General features: G+C 37.2%; 2 protein-coding genes across 2 annotated transcripts in view; one reads left to right on the forward strand and one right to left on the reverse strand.

Annotated features, from left to right (window-relative positions):
* The first annotated feature begins 54 nt into the window (after positions 1 to 54).
* Positions 55 to 13,276, forward strand: NKRF (NFKB repressing factor). Its single transcript, XM_039842469.1, has 3 exons — positions 55 to 744; positions 9,118 to 9,248; positions 10,316 to 13,276. The coding sequence occupies exons 1-3, from the start codon at positions 482 to 484 to the stop codon at positions 12,271 to 12,273; spliced, it is 2,352 nt and encodes a 783-aa protein (XP_039698403.1). The 5' UTR covers positions 55 to 481; the 3' UTR covers positions 12,274 to 13,276.
* A 2,583-nt stretch (positions 13,277 to 15,859) lies between these two features.
* Positions 15,860 to 23,417, reverse strand: part of UBE2A (ubiquitin conjugating enzyme E2 A) — a gene marked incomplete at its 5' end in the record, with an annotated part of 8,619 nt that continues 1,061 nt past the window's right edge. Inside the window, 3 exons of the mRNA XM_039842486.1 lie at positions 15,860 to 17,314; positions 17,658 to 17,746; positions 18,752 to 18,841. Coding sequence (XP_039698420.1) covers positions 17,186 to 17,314; positions 17,658 to 17,746; positions 18,752 to 18,841 — 308 coding nt within the window. The remainder of the gene's footprint in view (positions 17,315 to 17,657; positions 17,747 to 18,751; positions 18,842 to 23,417) is intronic.

Below are 23,417 nucleotides of genomic sequence, written 5' to 3' on the forward strand. Positions count from 1 at the left end.
ACGTCACGCGATATTCGGCGACGGGATTTCGAAGTTGGGGACCAACGGCAGCGCATGCGCACTGGCCTCACAACCTCGGGGCTGCACGCGGGTAGGTAGGCTGGAACCCAGAGGAGGGGGAGCAGAGCGTGCTGGTGTCTTTTTTTTCCCTCCTCCCCGCGCAGCGCGTGGGTCTGCGGGTGGCTAGAAGTGCGGAGCGCCGCGTCTGGCGCGGCGTCCCCAGCGCGCGTGTGTCTACGGCGGGCGCCCTTCTGCTCCACGAGTTGGAGGAGTGCAGCGGGCGTGCGCCCCAGAGTCGGGACGTGAGCGCCTTTTCTCTTTAACAGTCCCGCCCAACACACACTCCCCAGGTACCTGAGCATTGATCTTCACGCCACGGCGCGCCCCTCCTCACCCAGCCCCTCCCACCGAGTCCTGTTCTCTCTCGCTCCTGGTCTGTAGTCGGCTTCATCCCTGGGGGCCCTGCTTGGGGGCGGAGAAGATGGCTGGCGGACGTCTGCTGTTGGGGGGCGACTTCCTGTCGCCTCCGCCGCTGCCCCCCCTCCCTCCGCCGCCGCTGCCGCCCCTCCCGCCGCCCCCGCCGGAGCCAGTGCTGGAGCAGTGGCGCTATAGCCACGAAAGTGACTGGCAGTGGGCTCTGCGGCGCAGCTTCATCTGTCGGCACCTGCATAGCTATCCCGGTGCCGCGCTCGACCAACTCCTCGCGCTCTCCGCCGCCTGGACCAACCGTTTCCTGGGCTGCGGGTGAGGAAGGTGTGCGGGTCGGGTTAGGGACTGGAGTAGGGGATCGGTGATGCGGGTCGTTTCCGTTCGGAGCTGAGGGACGGGGTAGGGGATCAGTGATGGGGATCGGGATAAGGACGGGGGCAGGATACGGATGAGGGCTTGGAGGTTGGAGATTTGGAGATTCTGGAGCATACTGCTGGCCTGGGGAAGGGGTTGGCCAAGTGAAGTGGCAGGGGATAACTTAACAGCCAGAAGGGTGCGAGCATTGCGGAAGCGGCTCCTCCAGGACCCGGGATGGAGATAAATCTGCGCCTGGAAGAGTATTGTTGAGAGGTGGTTATTGTGGTGAGGATTCTGGAGGGCGTGGGAAATGGCGAATAGCAGAACCTCGGACCTGCGTAGGACCTTCCAAGGATGCGGTATCCGCAGAGAATATTCCATCCTGGGGGTTTCGAGGATCTGTGCTGGGGCGGCGGTAGGAGTGGGGGTGGGGGAGCTGCGGGGCGGCGGTTTATTCCTAGTTTCCTTCGGACCACTTTCTATCCCCATTAAATAAAACAACAGCCCCTCAGCTGAATTTTACTATCTCCTCCTGAGGAGGCGGTTGGTATGAGGTCTCACAGCCGCAGGGTCTGCCTTGCTTGTAGATTTGCGCATAATGTGTCTGGACGCAAACAAAGAAATTGATATATGTACTATAAAAATGGATTGCCCTCCTTTCACCTTAAATGTGATCAAAAGGATTAACATTTGGCCTCGGTGAGGTTTTAAGTGTGTGTATGTGTATGTTTCACCCTCTTTTTCTAGAACCTGGTGCGCATTCTGTACAGGCCTCTTTGAAAGCTCTTTGCATTCCATGGAGACTGCAGTATGGTTCCAACGCATTTTTTTTTTAACTGACTACTTGGATCTCTGTCCTTCAGAACCCCCAATCGGCCTTATGCTAATCATTCTTTGACAGACTGAGAGGCTTCTTTATTTGACACTCCTGCCTCGTGGTGAATTTTTTATTAGGAAGGATGAGAAATTCTGGAAGACGATCAGATCAAATTCAGCCAATTCAGTTCCAAGAATGACTAACAAATACAGAAAAATAGGATTGTCTACTCCTGCCCTTAATTGTTGAACATATTATCCAGTGTGATACTTTGCTTTCATCACAAAATTTATTTTTTTCTATCGTCTCTGGATTAGTGTAATTTCTGCCTCCCAAGGTAATTATTTCACTGGAGGAGCTGGTTTCAACTGGTCAAGCCTAACTTATTAATCGAGTCAGAGAATTGACCTTCATTTAACAATATCGTTCTTGTAGTTGAAAAGGTACCTTTATCATAGATTTCCTTAATATTACAGAAGGCTGTGGAGAATCTGAATCCTAAAAAAAAACAATCTTACGTAGTACGAGAATAACCATCCTTTGTGTTAATGAATCTTACAGTCCCGTAAGAATGTAAGCTCCTTTGGGGAAAGGGTTTTTCCTTCCTCGTTCACATCTTTATCCTCAGTGCCGAGAAGAGTTCCTTCTGCATAATAACTGCTCAGTGACATATGTGGAACGAATGGATGAATATAGCTTTATAATGTACAAAATATTTAAAATATCTCTCTCACTTAATACAACAACCTTGAGAATTAGGTGGTGTCTCATTTTTACAGCTAAATCAATGGAGGCTAAGAAGTTAAGTAACTTTTCCAGGCTCCCACAGTTAGGGCTAGGACCCAGGCCTTCTGATGCTCTTTCCACTGGGATTTGGGAAGGGTGGACCAGGAGTGAAAGCAACTAACTGACACAACCCATGGTCATTATTATATCTCAGGATTTCATTCCAAGGACAGCAGCCTTAAACATATATAGGACATTAAAAAACATAAACCAGGCCAGTGGCAATCAGTGTTAAAGCTCAAGAATTCAGGGCATTTGTGTGTGTGTGTGTGTGTTTGTGTACTTGCTCAAGCACATCTGTGTATAGTATGTCTACTATAGTTACCGTGTGACATTGTAGTTATCAGTTCAGTCAATACAGGTAGCCATAATATTATCAAATAGCATAATAGAAGAGTGATGTTTGCATTACATCTAACTTAGATATAGGAGAAAGAAGGGGCAATAAAGAATATTGGAAGCTAGGGCCCAAGTGCAGTCTTCCACTTTAGTCAGGCTTTATGTTAGCTGTCATGTTCAGGTGGGGAAAATCTGTATTCCAGTATTTGTTAATGTTGATGTTGGCAGAGCTCTTGTTTTCTGGTCTATTCTGTGACAGAAGTCTCTTTTCTCTCAAGGGAACTGCAGAATACATGGTGAAACAGCCCATTCTAAACTAAATTTTTGATTTGTTGTTCAAGGGCCATCTCTTGACTTTTAGAACTGGTTGTAAACAGTAAGAGGGAACTGGTTTCACTTTTTTCACCATATAGTAGGACTTTCTGTGTTCTGTTTTAGTTGGGGCTCAAATAACTCCTAGGTCAGGGATATCTTTGAAAACTCCTTGATCATAAGACTAAGCCAAGAGGAGCTCAGATGTGCAGGGAGGCAAAACCACGCTTCATTTCTTTTGGCGATAGTGGTGATTTTCAAGGAACAGGTTTAAATATCTTATTAACTTTTTAACAGCGTTTCTCAAACCTAAGCAGGCATCAGCATCATCTGTCAGGCTTGTTAAAAGACAGATTGCTGGGCTCCATCCCCCAGGGTTTCTGATTCAGTAGGTCTGACGCCAGGACCCAGAATTTCAGAATTTGCATTTCTAACAAGATCCTCGGTGATGCTGATGATCAGGTGATGCCATCCAGGGATTACACTATGAGAACCACTGCTTTATAGGATAAAATAAAGCAATGTTTTTCAATCTGCTTTTTGATCATTTTTCCGTCATAGTCCAGGCAACCAGAAAGTTCAGATAGCTGAAATTATTTCTCTTTTTTGTCTGTTTCGTAAAAGTAAACAACCTGTCAAGAATTTATTCTGCAAACAGTTTCTAAAATATATCTTGTGGCTAATGAAAAGTTAGTACAGTCTTCTAATCAACTACATCTATAGCACTTACATAATTGTTCATATGAATGCCTAGGGTTCTTTGCAATTCTTAAAAAGTGTAGATAATGTGTATATATATTTATTTAATAAAACAGAATGTTTGGTTCATTGGAACATTCAGTTTTCCAATCGTCCTTCATCACTAGGATTAGAAGTAGAATCCTGGCCTGTTCGATGAGAGATTAACCAATCAGGGAAGTATATCTTAAAGTGAAACCAACTTTGCCACCTCAATTATTTGTCTCCTCCTTACTGATGTGAGAATGGTATTTGGAAGGCAGATGCCAGCAGACTTATGCTGTGAAACTAACTGCACATAGTAGGTAGAGGGCATCAGTTGCCAGCTAATGAAGTGTGAGTGGGAGTTTTCAAAAGATTTATCAATAATCTGGTTGTATGTTAAATTCATTTATGATGTTAGGAGTCTTAAGAATAGTTTTGAATAAATTTATACTTGGAAATCCTAATCTTTGCTGGGTTTTCAATCTTTGCTCAAATTTTTTATTTGGATCTAATAGACCCAGTTTAATATATTTAAAAATTTTTGAAAGCATCTATTACTGAATATTTATTAAATTTCAGGTGCCACTGTATATCATAAGTACACACCTATATGTACTTGTCTTTGTTCAAGAATATAAGATTCATGAATTCAGATGTCTTTGTCCATTAGGAATCATCTTTTTATGTGCTAGGCATGGTGGGCCAGTTGAGTAGCATGTTGATTTCCAAAAGTTTGGTACATAATAAGCTACTTTTGAAAATCCTAAAGATATGCTGGAGTTTTTTTTTTTTTTATTTTCCTTTAAGCATTTACAACCAAATGGTTAACAGACTGAAAGATATAATATGCATGAATCTTAAAATTACTATATTAGACTTGCCTTAATTATACTTTACATCATGGTCCCTCCGAAGGTAGAATACTATATAGCCGTTAAATCTTATTTGATAATGACATGGAGAAAAAGCTTACAATATAGTAAATTAAGAACCAAAAAAACCCACCAGACTGTAAATCAGCATAGATGACTGATAACGATAGAGGGGGCAGTAGTATGGAAAACAAAAAAGAATAAAATGTAAACCCCAAAATGTTAGTGAAGTTATCATTGGTTGGATTTGTAGGCACTTTTCTTTGTGGAGTCCCTAAAACTTCTGTAGTAAAGTTGTTACTTTTAAATCTACCACAGAAAAATACACTATGGAAAACTGAGTAATGAAGGCTTTACTGGTCTTGGCTCATTTCAAATTTGTGGAACCACTTCTCTACCCACTGGAAAATTTTAGAAATGGGAATGAAATCCTAGTGGTCTTAGTTAAAGATTCTAGATTGGTATTTGTATTGTTATTAGAATAGTCAAATGTTAGGCACTGTATGGTCTTTTCCATTATTGTTTGAGCTGTTTGGGCCTCTTCAGTTTATGACTTCCTAATAAAGGACTGAGAAGCTGACTGTGCTGGCAACCTACACAAAGGTTTATTTTTGTAGCATATGGATGATGTTGAATTTTGTGACAGATGTAATGAATAGGGAACAGTAAGTAGGTATAATGGTTACTAATGCTGGAAGAAACAGAGAAAAGTGAGTGTGAATGGAGTGAGGCCCAATTGCATCATTCATGCACACTGGATTATGACTTAAATGCCATTTAAAATTTTATACCCTGTTGGAATCAGACTGGAATTAAAGGTATGGAGAATTTTGACTGCAATTCAAGGCAATTAGCTTGGTTGTAGTACCAATTTTGGTAGCAAAAGTGGCATTACCAGTTTATGATTTATAGACTTCATCTCATTTTCCTAATTTCTTGTTTTCATCTCATACCTTGGAAATTGGACTCCCAAATCTGAATGGAAGTGATATACAGAACATATGGCGTTTTAGGCTATGCTTTCCGACGTTTGGATAAGAGTAAAGGAAAATAAAATTACTTTGGCATTTAAATACTGGTGTCAGCAGCAGCAGTAGCAATTATCAGTTTGAAGTGCAGGTTACTACTGGGCTAGGTTCCAGTAATCAGTGAAGGCCACCATGTCTTGATGTCTCTGCTTTGCAAGGAAGATGTATCTGATAGGTGTGGAACCTATTGTGCTGAAAATGGAAAATGTTACCCTCCTTCAAGTTCAGAATCTATTCATGTAAAGGTGTGATAGTTACTTATTTTCAGAACTTTCTTCCCAAATGCCACCAGGAGTCTCTTTTTTGGTCATAGGCCCCAGAAAAGGCTCTGAAGGTAGGAAGGGTGAGTAGATTGCCATAATAACAAAAACTTTACTTGAGCCCATGTTTTTGTTTATCTGCAGTAAAATGATATTCTGTCAAGCAGGCAATCTACTTCTTAAGGAGCCCTTTTTAAAATTCTTTGTTTTAAAGCTTCTTATTATGGAAAAATCAAACACATATAAAAGTAGAAGAGTGTAATGAAGCACCCATGTACCCATCACTCGACTTTAACAATTAGCAACAATCTGTCCTGCCATCCTACTTGTTTCATCTATTTTGTCCCCAGTTTTTTTTTGTGGGAGATAGTCTGGAGTATATTAAAGAAAAGTTGACATAATTTCTCCTGTGAATATTTATTCAGTTTGTATCTGTACCAGATAAGAATTTTTAAAAAGAGTCATAATAGCTTTTTTCACATTTAACAAAATTAGAAATAATTTCTTGAAATTATCCAATGCCTAGTTCATGTTCAATTTTTCCATTTGTCTCGAAATATCTTTTTGCAGTTGGTTTGTTTGATTCATGATCCAGACAAGGTCCACACATGGTATTTGATTGATCTGTCTCTTTTAACCTATAACAATTTCTCTCCTTTTATTTTCATGTTATTTATTTGATGAAGAAATTGGGTTGTCACACAGTGTTTCTTTCATTCTGGATTTAGGTAGCTATAACCAGCCAGATATATTCTTGTGGTGTTTAACATGTTTTTCGGAGTTAAGGGCTTGATTCGGTTCGGGTTCAATTATTTGGTGGGCAAGGATACTTTATAGATATTTCTTTGTATGTCCTGTCATCACTTCAGGGGGGCATATGTCTACTTGTCCCATTTTTAGTGATATTAACATTATAAAGTTCCTTGCCAACTTTTTTTAATTGAAATTTTTATTGAGATAATTGTAGATTCACATGCGGTTGTACAAAATAATATAAAGGCATGCCCTGTACTCTTTCTTCAGTTACCCCAACTTTATTCAGTTATTTCATAACCAGGATAATGTTACAGTCCAGTGATTTTACTTAAATTCCCCCAATTTTACTAGTACTCCTGTGTGTATATGTGTGTATGCTATTCAGTTTTATCACATGCATAGGTTTGTGTATCCACTATTACAGTCAAGATTGAACAGTTCCCATACCACAAAGATCCCTCATGTTTTATAACCATATTCATTTCCCTCCCACTCATACACAATATTGTGTATGTCAACAGTTTATTCCTTTTTATTGCTAAGTAGTGTTCCATGGTATGCATATACTAGAGTTTAATCATTCACTTGTTGAAGGACATCTGGGCTGATTGCAGTTTTTGACTGTTATAAATAAAGATGCCAAGAATATTTGTGTACAGGTTTTTGCATGAACGTAAGTTTTCATTTCTCCAAGATAAATGCCCAAAAGTGCAATTGGTAGGTCATGTGGTAATTGCATGTTTAATTTTACAAGAAACTTTCAAGTTGTTTTTCAGAGTGGCTATACTGTTTTATATTTCCATCAGCAAAGTATAAGTGATCCAATTTCTCTGCATCCTTGCCAGCATTTGGTGTTGTCACTATTTTTATTTTAGCCATTGTGGTAGGTATATAGTGATATCTCATTGTTTTTAAATTGCATTTTTCTGATGGCTAATGATATAAAACATCTTTTCATGTGCTTATTCGCAATCTGTATTTCCTATTTGGGGAAATGTTCTGTTCATGTCTTTTGTTTGTTTTTTAACATGATATATATATTTTTTACTGTTGCATTTTGAGAGACCTTTATACTAGATACTAGTTTTTTGTAAAGCGTGTGGTTTGCAAATATTTCTCCAAGTTTATAGCTTGTCTTTTCATCTTCTTCACAGGGCCTTTTGAAAGCAAGTTTTAAATTTTTATGAAGTTTGTTTTACAGTTTTTCCTTTTATGGATCATGCTTTTGGTGTCGAGCATAAGAACTGTTTGCCTAGTCCTAGATCCTGAAGATTTTCTCCTGTGTTTTTTACGAAAGTTTTATAGTTTTACATTTAGGTCCATGTTGCATTTTGAATTAACTTTTGTGTAAGGTTTAGATTGAAGTTTTGTTTGTTTGTTGCCTATGAATGCCCACTTGCTCCATCACCATTCATTGAAAAGGTTGTCCTTCCCTCCATTGACTTGCTTTTGCAGCTTTGTCAACACTCAGTCGAGTATGTTTGTGTGGGTCTATTTCTGGGTTCTTCACCATCAACTTTTCACCTTATAGGCTTAGCAGCCATTGATGATCATTTATTATTGCATTATGGGTTGCAAAATGATAGTGGTCTTATCATCTCTTCATTTAGTACCTGGCCGCTTCTGTAAAATATTTTCTTCATCAGCTCTTTCGTTGCTCCGAGGTATAATTTGTACAGGAGAAGGCCAGATAAATACTTGCTTTCTTCCTTTAACATTACCCATTTCTGGAATAATGATTTGATTCCCTACAATTCTCTAAGGGTGACCAATAATGAGTTTATAAGAATCATTATGAACTAATGGATTTTTAACATATTTTATGTGCCTCAGTCTACTGCAGTTATTGTTCATATTGATACTCAAGTTGGCTTGCTTTGTCAGTAGGAGTCTATTAAGTTGGCTTCTGAGTCCATTTGACACAACTCCTGAAGTTTTTGACAGCTTCCTTGTTTCCAGGGACAAAAATATCTTCCAGGTTCATCTTATACATTTCTTGCCCCAGACTTGGAATCAGCCATTTCTCTTAAGGATCTTGATTCTTTTTCATGGGAAATGATAAAGAACACAGTCTGGATGTTAACAACCCAGCAGCTCTTAATACTTAATACTTTTATAAATAAGTAAATGTAATTATTTACATGTAGCATACATATATGATAGAGAAAATAAATCATGAGTTTATATGGATACTTTCAATTCAAACTTAAAGGTCTTCGCTTAAATTTCTTGATTTTATGTTTGTGTGTCTTAGAATGACAGTAACATAACTACTCACTTGATAGGTGAGTATTTTAGGGCATATTCTTCAGTTTTGTAGTCAAGATACTGTGTTGATATAGTCCTGTGGGAACAATTATAAGCTTGGCTTACTTAGAAACTTTAAAAAAAACTGCATACTTATCTATTTTAACTGTAGATTACCTTAATTTAAATAGGTACAGCCCACGCTTGATGGAAAAAATTCTCCAAATGGCTGAAGGTATTGATATTGGGGAGATGCCTTCGTATGATCTGATGCTGTCCAAACCTTCCAAAGGTCAAAAACGTCACCTCTCAACATGTGATGGTGAGTATACTTGTTTGTGGAAGGTAGAATTTGAAGAAACAGCATGGCTTCTTTTTTTAAAAAATGATATGAGTGTGGTATATGATTTTAAATAACATTGGTAACATTGGATCTTATGGAAATGTAAAAGAGTTTTAACTTTTAGTTATGTCGAGTGTTGTTGTTGTTTTGAGGATGCTAAATAGAACTGAAAATTAAGATACTGAAGTCACATTATAATCTTTGAAGTCCATGCCATGGAACCTCCCTCTAAATAGAAAAACCTTATACTCTGATCATTTGAGCATCTAAGTAACTAAATCTTCTTGGATGGGTGCAAGATGGACCAGCTTTCCAGTGAACAGTGTTGTAGGGAAGAAGCTCTAGTGTCTGGTACAGCCTCATCAGAGAGTTCTTCCATAGCTTTAAATTTGATATCCCTCATAAATCATTAGTTTCCACCTGTTGTTTGTTCTAGAAATAAAATATAGCAAATGCCCTTTTGTGCAGGATAGGTCAGAGCTAAGATTTTGAAGTTGAAAACCTTTGGAATCTTTTAATAATTATTTTTATTTGATTTTTAGTCACAACTGTGTAAAACACCACCAGAATCACTCACCTCTGATACAAAAGAGAGAGACATTGTAAATGCCTCTAGTCATCATCTTGGTTGCATTAGGGCCATCTGTTCCACTTGCAATCCTTAAGGAAGTGGTTCATTTTCAGCACAGGTGGTATGAGATTGTACTGGAACAACCTCTTACTCAGTGTACTTCACCTGTGCTTTAACTCAGATGCAAAAATGTCTACCATTCGTGCGTGGTGGTGACCTGCGTACTTGTTTCAATGGCATATTTTCTATCAAGTCTCTTCCCTTACGTGTGGAAGGACAGAAAGCATCCCTCCTTATGCTGGAATTTTACATTGATATTTGAGTCCCTTCACTTAAATAACCTGAAGTTTTTGTGATGGGAAGTATCCTGTACCAACAATGCAGCTTGCAAATAATGTGGTTGGTACTGTTTTCCTGCTGGGTTCTTTTGAAATATTCCCTTTTTAATGAATTGTAAATTTCACTCATTCTATAGGTCAAAATCCTCCTAAAAAGCAAGCCGGTTCCAAATTCCATTCGAGACCTCGTTTTGAGCCTGTACATTTTGTAGCTAGTAGTTCAAAAGATGAAAGACAGGAAGATCCTTATGGTCCTCAAACAAAAGAGGTAAATGAACAAACACATTTTGCCAGCATGCCAAGAGACATCTACCAAGATTATACTCAAGACTCTTTCAGTATACAAGATGGAAATTCTCAGTATTGTGATTCATCAGGATTTATTTTCACAAAAGACCAGCCTGTAACAGCCAGCATGTATTTTGACAGTGGGAACCCTGCCCCAAGCAGTGCATCACAGCAGGCAAACTCTCAGTCAGCTCCTGAGCCTTTACCATCACAGACATTTCCTGAGTCAGTGGTAGCCGAGAAGCAGTATTTTATTGAAAAATTAACAGCGACTATCTGGAACAACCTTTCTAATCCAGAGATGACTTCCGGATCTGATAAAATTAATTATACATATATGTTAACACGTTGTATCCAGGCATGTAAGACAAATCCTGAATATATATATGCTCCTTTAAAAGAAATCCCTCCTGCTGACATCCCCAAAAATAAAAAACTTCTGACAGATGGTTACGCTTGTGAAGTTAGATGCCAGAATATCTACTTAACTACAGGTTATGCTGGCAGCAAGAATGGGTCCAGGGATCGAGCTACTGAGCTAGCTGTAAAACTCTTGCAGAAACGTATTGAAGTTAGGGTTGTCCGACGGAAATTCAAGCACACAATTGGAGAGGACCTTGTGGTGTGTCAGATTGGCATGCCTTCACATGAATTTCCTCCAGCTCTGAAACCACCAGAAGAGCTGGTGGTACTGGCTAAAGATGCTTCTGGGCAGCCAATTTTTAATGCTTCCGCCAAACACTGGACCAATTTTGTTCTTACAGAAAATGCAAACGATGCAATTGGTATCCTTAACAATTCTGCCTCATACAACAAAATGTCAGTTGAATACAAATATGAGATGATGCCAAATCGCACATGGCGTTGTCGAGTGTTTTTGCAAGATCATTGCTTAGCTGAAGGTTATGGAACCAAAAAAACAAGTAAACATGCAGCTGCTGATGAGGCTTTGAAAATCCTTCAAAAAACACAACCCACTTACCCAGCTGTCAAAAGTTCACAGTGTCAAACAGGCTCTTCACCCAGGGGATCTGGCAAGAAGAAAGATATAAAGGATCTTGTAGTTTACGAGAATTCTTCAAATCCTGTGTGCACGCTGAACGACACAGCTCAGTTTAACCGGATGACAGTTGAATATGTCTATGAAAGAATGACAGGCCTCCGATGGAAATGCAAGGTGATTCTAGAGAGTGAAGTAATTGCAGAAGCAATTGGGGTGAAGAAAACTGTCAAGTATGAAGCTGCTGGAGAAGCTGTGAAAACCCTCAAAAAGACCCAGCCGACTGTCATTAACAACTTGAAGAAAGGAGCTATTGAAGATGTGATTTCAAGAAATGAAATTCAGGGCCGCTCAGCGGAGGAAGCTTACAAACAACAAATCAAGGAAGATAACATAGGAAATCAGCTGCTGAGAAAGATGGGTTGGACGGGTGGTGGATTAGGTAAATCTGGTGAGGGCATTCGGGAGCCAATCTCTGTCAAAGAGCAGCATAAGCGGGAAGGGCTTGGGCTTGATGTAGAGAGGGTAAATAAAATAGCCAAGAGAGATATTGAACAGATCATCAGAAACTACGCCCGCTCTGAGAGCCACACGGATTTGACTTTCTCTACAGAGCTGACTAATGATGAGCGGAAGCAAATACATCAGATCGCCCAGAAGTATGGGCTTAAGAGTAAGTCTCACGGGGTAGGCCATGATAGATACCTGGTGGTAGGTAGAAAAAGACGGAAGGAAGACCTACTAGATCAGCTCAAACAGGAAGGCCAGGTAGGGCATTACGAGCTTGTAATGCCTCAAGCAAACTGAGATCTTATTAATTTATTTTGTAAATGCCTAACGAGGCAGATTTGTGAATTAAATGCTACATGTTCTGGTTGCAGAGTATCTTCATTCTTAAGATGTTTCACCTCGTTCATTTCATATAGTGCTTTATTAGATATTGGAACCTGAAAAATTCTGTCCACTTGTATTAGCTTAATCCAGCAGATAATACTGTGCAGTTACTGTTTGTGTCTTTGATACTGCTGTGTCCCTCAGATTTTAGTAGTTTGTACAAAGAAAGAATGCATATCCAAATGGAATTTCACCCTGAGAAAGAAATTCCCATTTTAAAGGGCATAGCACAGCAATCTGCAACATATAAAGTTGTTATTGACTATAATAAAACTGCAGTCTTAATTCCAGACTTAAAATGTCAGATCATTTTGTATTATCTATTTTCATCTTTGTGTGGAGCCAGTTATAGAATGTTTAACAGTAAATTGTGCTGTACGTGTAAATGTCCTTACCGACTAAATGATGTAAAACTTTCTTAAAGTAATTTAAGTGTCTGCTTATTTATAACTTCTACCATGTGGTTTTCAGAATATTGGAAGTGATTTACTGTACCTTGTGACATATCAGTTTAACAAATTCTAGTCTTCATGAGAGCACTACTTGAGAGAGCACTTGAAAAGTTTCAGAAATTTTGATTTAATCTGAAGAAAGGAAGCTGGAACTGTATGTTCTTGGTGCCTTGCAGAGACTCACAGCAACTCTCCATTATAGCTTTCACATGGTTTGGATGTACAGCACATCCAAGGCAGCCACAGCTGTGGTGGAGCTCGGTAAAAGACTGAAGATACATTGGTGCTTTGATGAAAAGGTCAATTGGCTGGTCCCTCTCTCAAAAAGCTTATTAAGCTCCAAAAGCCAACTTTGTATCATATTTAAAATGGCTATTTTCGCTTATTTCTGGAATGTAAAAAAAAAAAAAGTGTATAAAAAGAGTTACTGTGTGCTTCCTGAAATAAAAAGGAGCCAAAGTTGACCAAAATGGTAGTGTGTTTATTTCTGGGCATCAGCCTAGCAGCGACACTTGGGTCTTTGGAGAGGGGAAGTGGTCTTTGCACCAGATATTTCAACACCAGAGCACATGTGGATGAACATAATGACTTAGCAGATAGGAAATGCTTATCAGTCACCTGTCACATTTTTCCTATGGACCAACATGCTGGGTGCAACCAAATCTCGGGCTATTTAATTTTATGTGATTTTGTGTCTCAGATAAATCAAGTATGAATATTCACACTATTATTGTGAATATTAATATTGATAGTTAAACACCTCCAATGAAATGATATTTAGAACATTAAGTTGTTTACAGTGTCTTAAAACATTTAGCACCACACTTGACATGTAATTGGCCCACAATATACAGTAAATTCCTTTCTCCCTTTTTTACTATTTTACGTTAAGAAGCTATCTATTGTAGTTAAATCAGTATGTTCAAACTATAAAGGGATTAACTTTTATACCCGTGTGTCTGTAACTTTTAGTCACCTGTAATAATTAACAGTATGTGATACTTGCTTTCCACTATCTCTCTTCCTACAGTGTGGCCTTTCTTAGTGTTGGTAGGAAGATAAGTGGGGTGTGCATTTTATTTGGCACTTAATATTTTTTAACACTGGCAAAGGGAACTAAGCTAAAAATGTTTATAGGTTTTAATAGGATTTTTTTTTTTTTTTACCTGCAAGGGTCATAACCCACCTTGAGAAGCTATGGTTCAATTAGTGAATTATAAAAGTCAACCTTCAGTTCTCTTGAGTAAAAGTGGCTTTGGGGATTGAGTATGAAAACTCATTTCTCTCTTTACGTTTCTTTCCTCTTTACAGAGTGATTTTTTTGGGAGGTTGGTGGGGTAGGGGAATTTTACATATAAATCTGGTTTATCTAGATAAATTCAACAGAACAGAATATTAATGTAGTTACAGTTAAGGCTCCCAAATACTTGGGCCAAATATATATTTGGTTCTGGATATGAGGGTCTAGATTTCCCACCTTTTTAGATCAGCTTTGGTATTGATATAGAAATAGGATGAAGTCCCTTTGCTCTGCTTGAGAATAAAATATGTTGAGAAATGGGTTTGACAAGAATGAGCTGCTGACAGCTTTGCTATTTTGTCCCCTATTGTTTTCTGTAGTTTCCCATTCTTTGAAATAGCAGTCATTTTTAACCCAGTAACCTTTCTATAAAACCTGCAGAAGTCTACGAGCAGTTTGAGTTACTTCCCCAAATATGTTATACTGAGAAACTGCTTTCAGTTATAGCATCGAGTCACAGATCTTAGATTTTTTTTCTCTCCACTTTGCAAAATGAATGGAAATTTCATGCATTCTGTTGGGATTCTTTTTTCAGTAGTATACATGCATTCATTTTGCCATAAGTAACCCCTGAAGCTGGAGATGAGTTCTAAACAAAGGACTCTAATTATATCTTTTGTTCTTCATCATACCTCCTTTCCCACATCAGCAGGTGCAGAATTGAAGACGAGTTCAAATCTGACTGCCATTTGAAAAGTCATAAATCTGTTTTGACTTTATTATTGTTACAATTATTATATGCAGGCAGCCTGTGGCATTTGTAAAAATGTAAAGAAAAAAAGGCAAATTAGCATTAAATGTTTGAATGGTTTCTGGTACTTTTTATGTATGATGCTTTGGGAAGTCAGCTTGTTGACTCTGTTGAAAGGTTTTAAAAGGATTAGCCCATGAAAGAGACTGGGAATACTGTTTCTCAGGATGTGTTCTAAGGAAATATATCTGAACATTTCTGATCTCACCTTAATTTTTTCAGGTGTGATTAACAGTGTCAATATTTAAGGTATCCAGCCACAGTAGGATGAAAAAGTTAATGTAAAACTAATGTACCAAATGAAGACCAATTTAATGCGGTTCTCCTCTGAAGCAGAAGTAGACTTAAGGGAAAACTAAGCACATTTAAGGATGTCACTCCTAGGTGAAGCAAACCAGGTAGTGTGGTGGTCAGTGCAGAATGAATTCCCCCACACGAGGTTCCTTTCAGTGCCATGTCTTAAAGGATGAGTGTGTACCATAAGGACTTCACTTTATTTAACCCCTGCCCACCAAAACAAGAGGTGAATTTCCACAGTCACTGCCCTTACGATAAGACTGAGGATAACTGTACTCCCAAACTTTACATAGAACTGAAAATACCATTTTATAATAGTTTGGTACTGTTTTTAAGCTAAGGCTTTTAAAGAGGTAGATGTCAGGCTCAACAAGTTAGGTGTTGATTCCCCTGAAGGCACCCTGTAAAACATCCAGGTTTGCTTTACCACCCATTTCCACATCAGAATTTCATTCCTTTGATTGACCATAACATATGCTGAAGTAGCTTTATTTAATAGTTTTACATTCTGTTAATTTTTTTTTAAACATTAACATGACTGAAAAAACAAGTCCTCTCCAACAGTATCTACTCTTTTCCCTCTCCCAGAATCTGTATTTTTGCTTTTACCATGTTTAATTCAAGAGGAGAAATGAGTAGATATGAGATTCCAATAATACTAAAAGTTCATACTTAGCTAAAATGTAATTACAGCTTGACTACAAAATTTTAAGGTCATTTTTATTTACAACTTTTGAAAAATGTACATTTTTTTACATGGGTTACTTGTGCAAAGTTAGAAGTGATAAATGCACAAAAGGTGACAATGGAACATTAGACAAAACATTAACAAGCCTTATCCCACACTCACTGCTACTTAAAGGTACTATTTATCTAAAAGTATAAATATCCAACAAAAGATTGCAAACATTGACTTTTAAGGTTCTTATAATACTGAAAGGGAAGAAGAAACTAAAGCATGCAGCATTAACTCAGGATTTGAGTGGAAAATAATTTGCCACAGATATGTTCCCTTCCTTAGGTTAATTAAAACTAAAAAATTATGGGAGATTATAAATTTGTTTATCTAGGGTAGCACTGCTCCTTTAAAAGATTCAAGATCTAGATCTTAAAAGATCTTCAACCTTTCCCTGCTTAAAAGATAATGATTGTTTCCATTCTTCTGCTCCCACACTTCTTTAAAAAGCTAAAACGCAGAAGACTTCAGCACAGTTGTCCCTAGGTATCCATCAGTACAGATGCAACCATCCTAGTACACGTCAGCAACATAACATTTTTTTTTTCCTGAATATTTTTGATCTGTTTGGTAGCATCTGTGGATGTGGAACCTGCAGATACAGAAGGCTGACTGTAGTATGAAACTCAGCATGGGTGTGCCCAGTGAATATCTTGCAAGGAGAGGATGTGTCAGTTACAATTGCTGTACTCCTTTGGCTGAGTCCTTTAACATTCTTCCTACCAGTAAAAACCATCTTATAATTCATTAGTTAGATCTTAGTATCACAAGATTTTTAGCTTCCATCACTCTTTCAAAATGAATATTTATATGGAGTTGTTTCTTGGTTTTCTATATGCCATATTACAAACATTTAATTCTAAATCCAACACAAGTGAAGGACCAGCCAGGAAGAAACACTTCAGCAATCATTTTGTTAAAAATAACATCCAGATCATCAAGCTATGCATAAGTACCACTTGTACAACAATTCATTTAAAAAGCTTAGTATAAAGTATAGTAACACAATATTGCCCTAAAGCTGGAGATGAGATACAACAAAAAAGGAATTAAACATTAGTAATTTTTGCACGTAACCCAGGTACAGTACATTTGATTTCATAGAGGGTGTTTTTTGATGTTCAAGGAAAGGACAGAAGGGGTAGGAAAAACTTGGCAAGGGAAGATGGAAACAGCACAATAGCTATTTTGCTTTTAATAAAGTAAATGTATTACACTGAATAGGAAGGTGACAAATACATCAATATATATTTTTCTTATGCCCAGCCTCTTATTTTGCTGCACCCAGGTCAACAATCACGCCAGCTCTGTTCTACTATGGCAGAAACACGTTTTTCATATTCCCGCTTGTTTTCCTGGTACAGCTGAGCAGCCTGGCTGTTTGCTGGACTATTGGGATTGGGCTCATCCAATAGAGACTATAAAGACAATTTGCAAAAGGTCAGTTCCTCGATGCAAAATAATATATATATATATATATATATATATATATATATATGTGTGTACATATATGTATATGTGTGTGTATGTGTATATATATATTCAAGACAATTGAATCATCCTAAGTAACAGCTATATATGCTCTCTTAGCATACTAACCTAGATTCCATTAATCTGCTAGTAGCTAGGCAAATATATATGTAAATGTTTTCTGGTGCCTTAGGTCTTAATGACTTACCTTTTAAGTTATAAATTTCAAAAAACAATTCAATTGCTAATATAAACATATAAAAGGCCATAGTCACATGAAGGAGAATTCACCTGTATGGATGTTAAAATGGAAGACACATCATAGGTTGGACTCCAACGGTTCTGAAGTATGTCCAGACATATACTACCATCTGCATAGACTGAGAACAGAGAAGTATGTATGTTAAACATAACAAAACCATTAAGGTTTTATATCATAGTTAAGACAAGTACAGTCAAGAATGCTTTTGAAGTTTAAAAAGATTTCCCAAGCTGCTTCTCAGTCACCTTCCTAAAAAGAGTCATAAGCATTACTAGTGAAGTAATCTGGATGATCGGAGAATGTCAAATGCAATCAGTATAAAACTGGAAGATACTCAGTGCTCTAAAAGTTCTAAAGAGAGTGCCTCGTTGTCTAGGAAATCATACACATTTTCTAACAGGGTCCCCAGCCATCCACAGACTTCTGGGAAATTCATTCCACCAAATTTGTAAACTCTATCTCCTATCTGAAATAACAAAAGATTGAGTTCAGAATTCACAAGGTTTCATGTTTGCATGAAGATAATTAATATCTGACACCCTGTAAAATACTTTATTAATCTGAATAAAAGGCAAGCTGTTCTAGGCTTGCTACTAGGGGGAAAAAGCAAATGGTTAGTTAGAATCACCTGTGGTGATTTTCCAATATACTACTGTACACCTGGCCCCCAACCACAGACTCTGACATTCGGTAGGTCTAGAGTGGGGCCAGGGCATGTGTATTTTTAAAATGTTCCGTGGTAATTCTGATCTGCATCCAAAGTTGAAAACTATTGCCTTAAACACTAGTGAAAATAATTACAGCACAAGACTACCCCAATCTGGCCTAACATTAAAAGGAAACCTCAAAAGCATCCTTATTTTTGTTTAATAAGTAAATGATAAAGGTCATCAAAACCGGCAGGCTCTCAGACTCCAAGCAAAGGCAAAGTAGCTTCACTGCTTCACTCCTAGGACTAGAGCTCAAGGCAGCAATAGACCACCAGGAACAAGTTCAGTTTTCAGGAAATAGCAGGATGCCTAAACAATATACAGGTACTACAGACAAATCTAGAAGAAATGTGGACTGCCTCCCTAATAAACAGTGCAGCAGTTTAAAATATTGTATTAAAAGTGATACTTGCCATTCGGATGAAACATCTTAGAGACAAATCTAACCGTAGGTGGTTTATTTGGATATTCTTCAGTGAATTCTATTGTAAGCTTAAATGTTCCTATAGTTAGAAAAGACAGGTTTAAGAAAACATATTTATCACTTTGTTTTTAATGCTATGTGATTTTTTAAAGTGTTAAATGAAAATAATACAAAGACATAGGGAAACCCCAATAAATGGACAGATATTGTAAGAACCACCACCCAAAGGTGATTTGTTTTACATTTTTCCCACTATTCTCCTCCAAACTTAAATACAGCCATCTTAAACTCAAAATTACTGTGCAGGATAACTTTAGCCACTGTACATTTTGAAGACGTGTTTAAAATGACAAGACACTAGAGCCAAAATGTGGCCTTCCTTTAGAAAGCTAGAAAACCTTAAGGGCCTATTTGAATCAGCTGCCATCTTTTAAATGCTCCAGATTTTTAAGTGGACTAGAAAGAATGGGAGTACAAAGGTCCAAAAATAAATGCTAGAAGTATAAATCAATTAAGAAATTATTTTTTAAATAGAAGGAAATAGGTATAAAAGTGTTCACTGGTTCCTTTTCATATAATAGCAATTCTATGATGAAAACATAATTGCATGTAAGCCAGAGAAAACTTCACAGTCCCTGCCAAAACCCTTAAGTATGACTCACAAGGTATTTCACTATAAAATCAACAAAATTATTTACACTAATGGGGGGAATTAATGGCAGAAATCATTTAAATATCACATTAGATTACATTCATGTCTCAGCAAATTTATCTTTCTAACAATGGTTGTTTAGGCTACTAATGAACTTATTTTTCTTGAATACGTGTCAACTAAAGTAGCAGGAGGCCCTAAAGCATACTAGGTTATAGACTTATTTATGAGGAAAGGACTAACGATCTCATTCAAGAGTTGTAAGATGTGATTTGGGAAAATTATTTCCTTTGAAATATTATTTTTAATTGGGTTTAATAAATCCATGATAACAATTGGGCAACTAGTTCTTCCCTGACTGAAATCTCTTCAAGTAAACAAAGAATCAGTTACTCTCTGGTATAAGGTGGCGCATGTTCCACTATATCCCTATGGTCCACTTAATAAACTACTTATTCTAATACAATAGACGGCACTTCGGGTAGAGTACAATTTGTTACTGGGTCTTTCAGACTTAGAAATTTATTTCCTTCTTGCTTCCATGAATAGGTTTATCACCACTTAAGGGGTTAAAAAGAGAAGACTACAATCATTCTGCTAGATCTGTTACAATAAAACAATGCCAAAAGTTTGCATCCTATCAGCAAGCTTATAGGAAACAAAGCCGCCCTTGGTATGAACACGGGATCCCAAAGTTTCAAAGTAATTTAAAATTCAACATATAGACACATAATCTCCAAACTATTGTTACTCTCTAAACTGTTTGAAAGTCAGATCTGAAGATTCTATGTATTATAGCTAAGGACAAAAAGTAAAATATTTTGGAATGGACAAACAAGCTATAGTCTATCAGAACTTACTTCATCTTTATCACCACCTGGTCATAAATCTTCCCCTTTTCAAGGAATAAATCATATTCTTTTCAATACTACTGATATTATAATATACAAGGAAAACTGGGAATCAATGTTACAGAGTTTAAAAGTTTGAGTTTCCTTATGTATCTCAAGTGTAAACACATTTGACTCAATGTTAAAGCTGATTAAGTTATAGGTAAGAGATTTATCATCAAGGAATTGCTCTAAAATTAGACAGATTAAATAGCATACAGAGCTCCCAGTTACTTTAAATTAAAATCATCATTAAGTACGATACCTAAAGGTGGTAAAGCAACACAGAAGGCAGGCATAAGTGGAACTTAGCAGTCACACAGACCTGGGTTCAAATACTTGCTTTGCTTACTAGTTATGAAACCTTGAGGAAGCCACTCAACTTAAAGTTCCTCATCTGTAAAATAGGGTTAAAATAGTATCCGCCACATAAAATGGTTGTGAGGTTTCAATGAGGGGAAATATGCACAGTGACACAAAATAAGTGCTCTACAAATACTAATAATTCTAGTTTTATATCTTGAGACCCAGCTGAAGGTGGCAAAACCCCCAAATCCAAACTTCACTATCAGTAATAAATATACAATTAATGGATTCAAATGTTAAATAGTACTTTATTTCTGACCTAAACACTCACAGTTACATGCAACTCGAGAACCTATGTTGGTGGCTCTCAAAACACCCTTGAGTTAAGCTATCTAATACTTGCCCAGAAGTTCAACAAGGTGCTTTCCTAACTACCAAAGAAGAGTCAAGTCTTTTAAAGCAGCTCATTTAATATCTTGAGAAGGGAAACAACCTGCTTATGTCTACGTGAATATAAAATAGGACTTAACCAAATTATTCAAAGTACATATTTAAAAGGGAATATTTCATACTTTTAGCCATATTAAACAAGCAGAACCTCTTTAATATAACCCTCAAGAAAATTTCTGAGATCCAAAACAAATGTTAAAGAAATTTAAAACCTTAGAATTAATATTATGCAATTAAGTCTAGAACTTAGCCTCTGAATATTTAGAAGGCTAGGCTTTAAAATAACCAAAAACTTAAGCCTGACCATTGTCATACACAATCTGTACTGATTTTGTTCATCTCCCTGAGGAGGCCAAGGCATTGTAAGGAAAGTATCAATTAACCCATCTATATGTAAGGTCCAGAAAAATTATATAAATATGTCAAATGGCTGGTGTGTGGCAATAGCAAGTGGTACGGTTAAACTAAAGAGTGTATATTTTGCTAAAGACATTCACAAATTCAAATTTTTGAAAATACTATGTTGGCCAAAGAAAACACCCCTTCAGACGTTTTCTGCCACTTGGTTATCAGATTGTGACCCCTGAGGAGAAAGAAAAGTACACATACTTAAAAAAAAAAAATTTATGATTAAAAATTCTCATTTTTAAGATAACACACAAATACTCTTCATCATAGGATTTATTTACCTTAAGAACACCCTTAGTGGATTTTTAAGTGATTCATTTTTTAAAAAAAATCTTACACCCAAATTCTTAAAAATACTTCTATTATGAAAAGCAAATACTAGTATCTTATTGTGTCTATTAACAATTTGTAGATGATGTGATAGAGAATACTTTATTCCATAGCCTTTGTAGTCAGCATACATATTCAAATATTTTGATGAAGGAGCATTGCTCCTACCCCCTAATGCTTTATTTGGTATTTAAGCTCTTGGAAACATTTTCCTTTTCCTTAAGTGTGTGAAGTTAAATCAGAATACCTTTAAGAATTCTTTTTCTTAAGATTTCATCTCTTTAACTAGGGCCTGCCTGATCTAGAAACTTCCACTACAAACGGTTTACAAGGAAGCAGCAAAAGTAGTTTTAGGGATGATTTATGCAATACATTGGAAACAGCAAAATCAACTATGCCACTTGTCCCTAATCAGTTTTTTCCAGTAAATTTCCTAACTGTAAGTGAGGGGTATTAATGAATGGTCAAAATATTTTTGTAGCCACAGTGTTCTAGACACCTGAGGAAGCATCCCTGGATAGCAGACTGTTCAAAAGAACAAATCAGAAAAGGGTACTGTTATTTAGCTTGAGTAATTCCTTTCACTAAATGTCAGGAAAGAGATACACATCATCAAAAATAGAGCCAGTAATGTCAAGGGGGAAAGTCTGGGTAGATAATGGACTCCTTAAATACCTTTTTAATTCATACCACTTAAAACAAGAAAAGCACCCTTGAAATATTTAAGTAACCAACCCCCAGTGAAGAGATGTACTATTAATAAAGCTGTGCCCAGCATAAAGCAGTCTGAATAAAATCAGGAAGGAAAAATAAGCCAATGAAAACAAAGTCTGCTAAGGCTAAAGCAAATGCACAGTTAATCAGCACATAAAGCTTAGGTAGGAATAACTAGCACCAATCCAGTAGAAGAAAATTAAGTCTTGCTATGGATCACTTCAAATGATTTATTGCACCAAAGTAGTATGCCTTTAGAAAACTTCTCTACTGCTGTCATTTATTTTTATTGCAGCACTGAAGAGCAATAATATTTACCCAGGGAATGAAGGCAGACAGGAAGCTAAAAGTATTCAGGTGACTATCTGCAGTCTTGTAGGAAAATCCCAGTATTTGAGACAAATTTCAGAATTGATTGATAATGACCTACCTCACAATATCTTGTGGACTGTTAGCATGAAAAAGCAATCCAACTCGGCAACATAAGTATGTACTTAGTAGTCCGCAGAAATGTTTTTGTTCCCACCTTCAAATTGAGTTATGTGCATGTGTGTATATACATTTATATATAAAATGCTACATGAACAAAGGAAGATAAGGCATTGAGAAAAAAACAACAGAAATCTTTCTTTTTAAAAATACCTCAAATATTAACTATGTCAATCAGAAGTTCAAATACTTTTAATCATCTTTTAAATGGATTAAACTTACAAAAAACAGCTACACACCCACAATTGAGTGCACATAAAACTCTATTAGTGTCGATTTCCTGGTTGTGATATTGTAGTACAGTCATTCAAGATGTTACCAAAGGAGTCTACGGCCATGCCACCCTGAACAAGCCCGATCCCGTCTGATCTCGGAAGCTAAGCAGGGTCGGGCCTGGTTAGTACTTGGATGGGAGA

The sequence above is a fragment of the Pteropus medius genome, unplaced genomic scaffold (assembly GCF_902729225.1).
Source record: "Pteropus medius unplaced genomic scaffold, Ma_sr-lr_union100, whole genome shotgun sequence".
NCBI lineage: Eukaryota > Metazoa > Chordata > Mammalia > Chiroptera > Pteropodidae > Pteropus > Pteropus medius.

Coding starts and splice junctions, on each gene's coding strand:
- NKRF (XM_039842469.1), top strand. CDS start 482: ATGGCTGGCGGACGTCTGCTGTTGGGGGGCGACTTCCTGTCGCCTCCG. Junction 745..9,117: donor AACCGTTTCCTGGGCTGCGG/GTGAGGAAGGTG, acceptor TAATTTAAATAG/GTACAGCCCACGCTTGATGG. Junction 9,249..10,315: donor TCACCTCTCAACATGTGATG/GTGAGTATACTT, acceptor CTCATTCTATAG/GTCAAAATCCTCCTAAAAAG.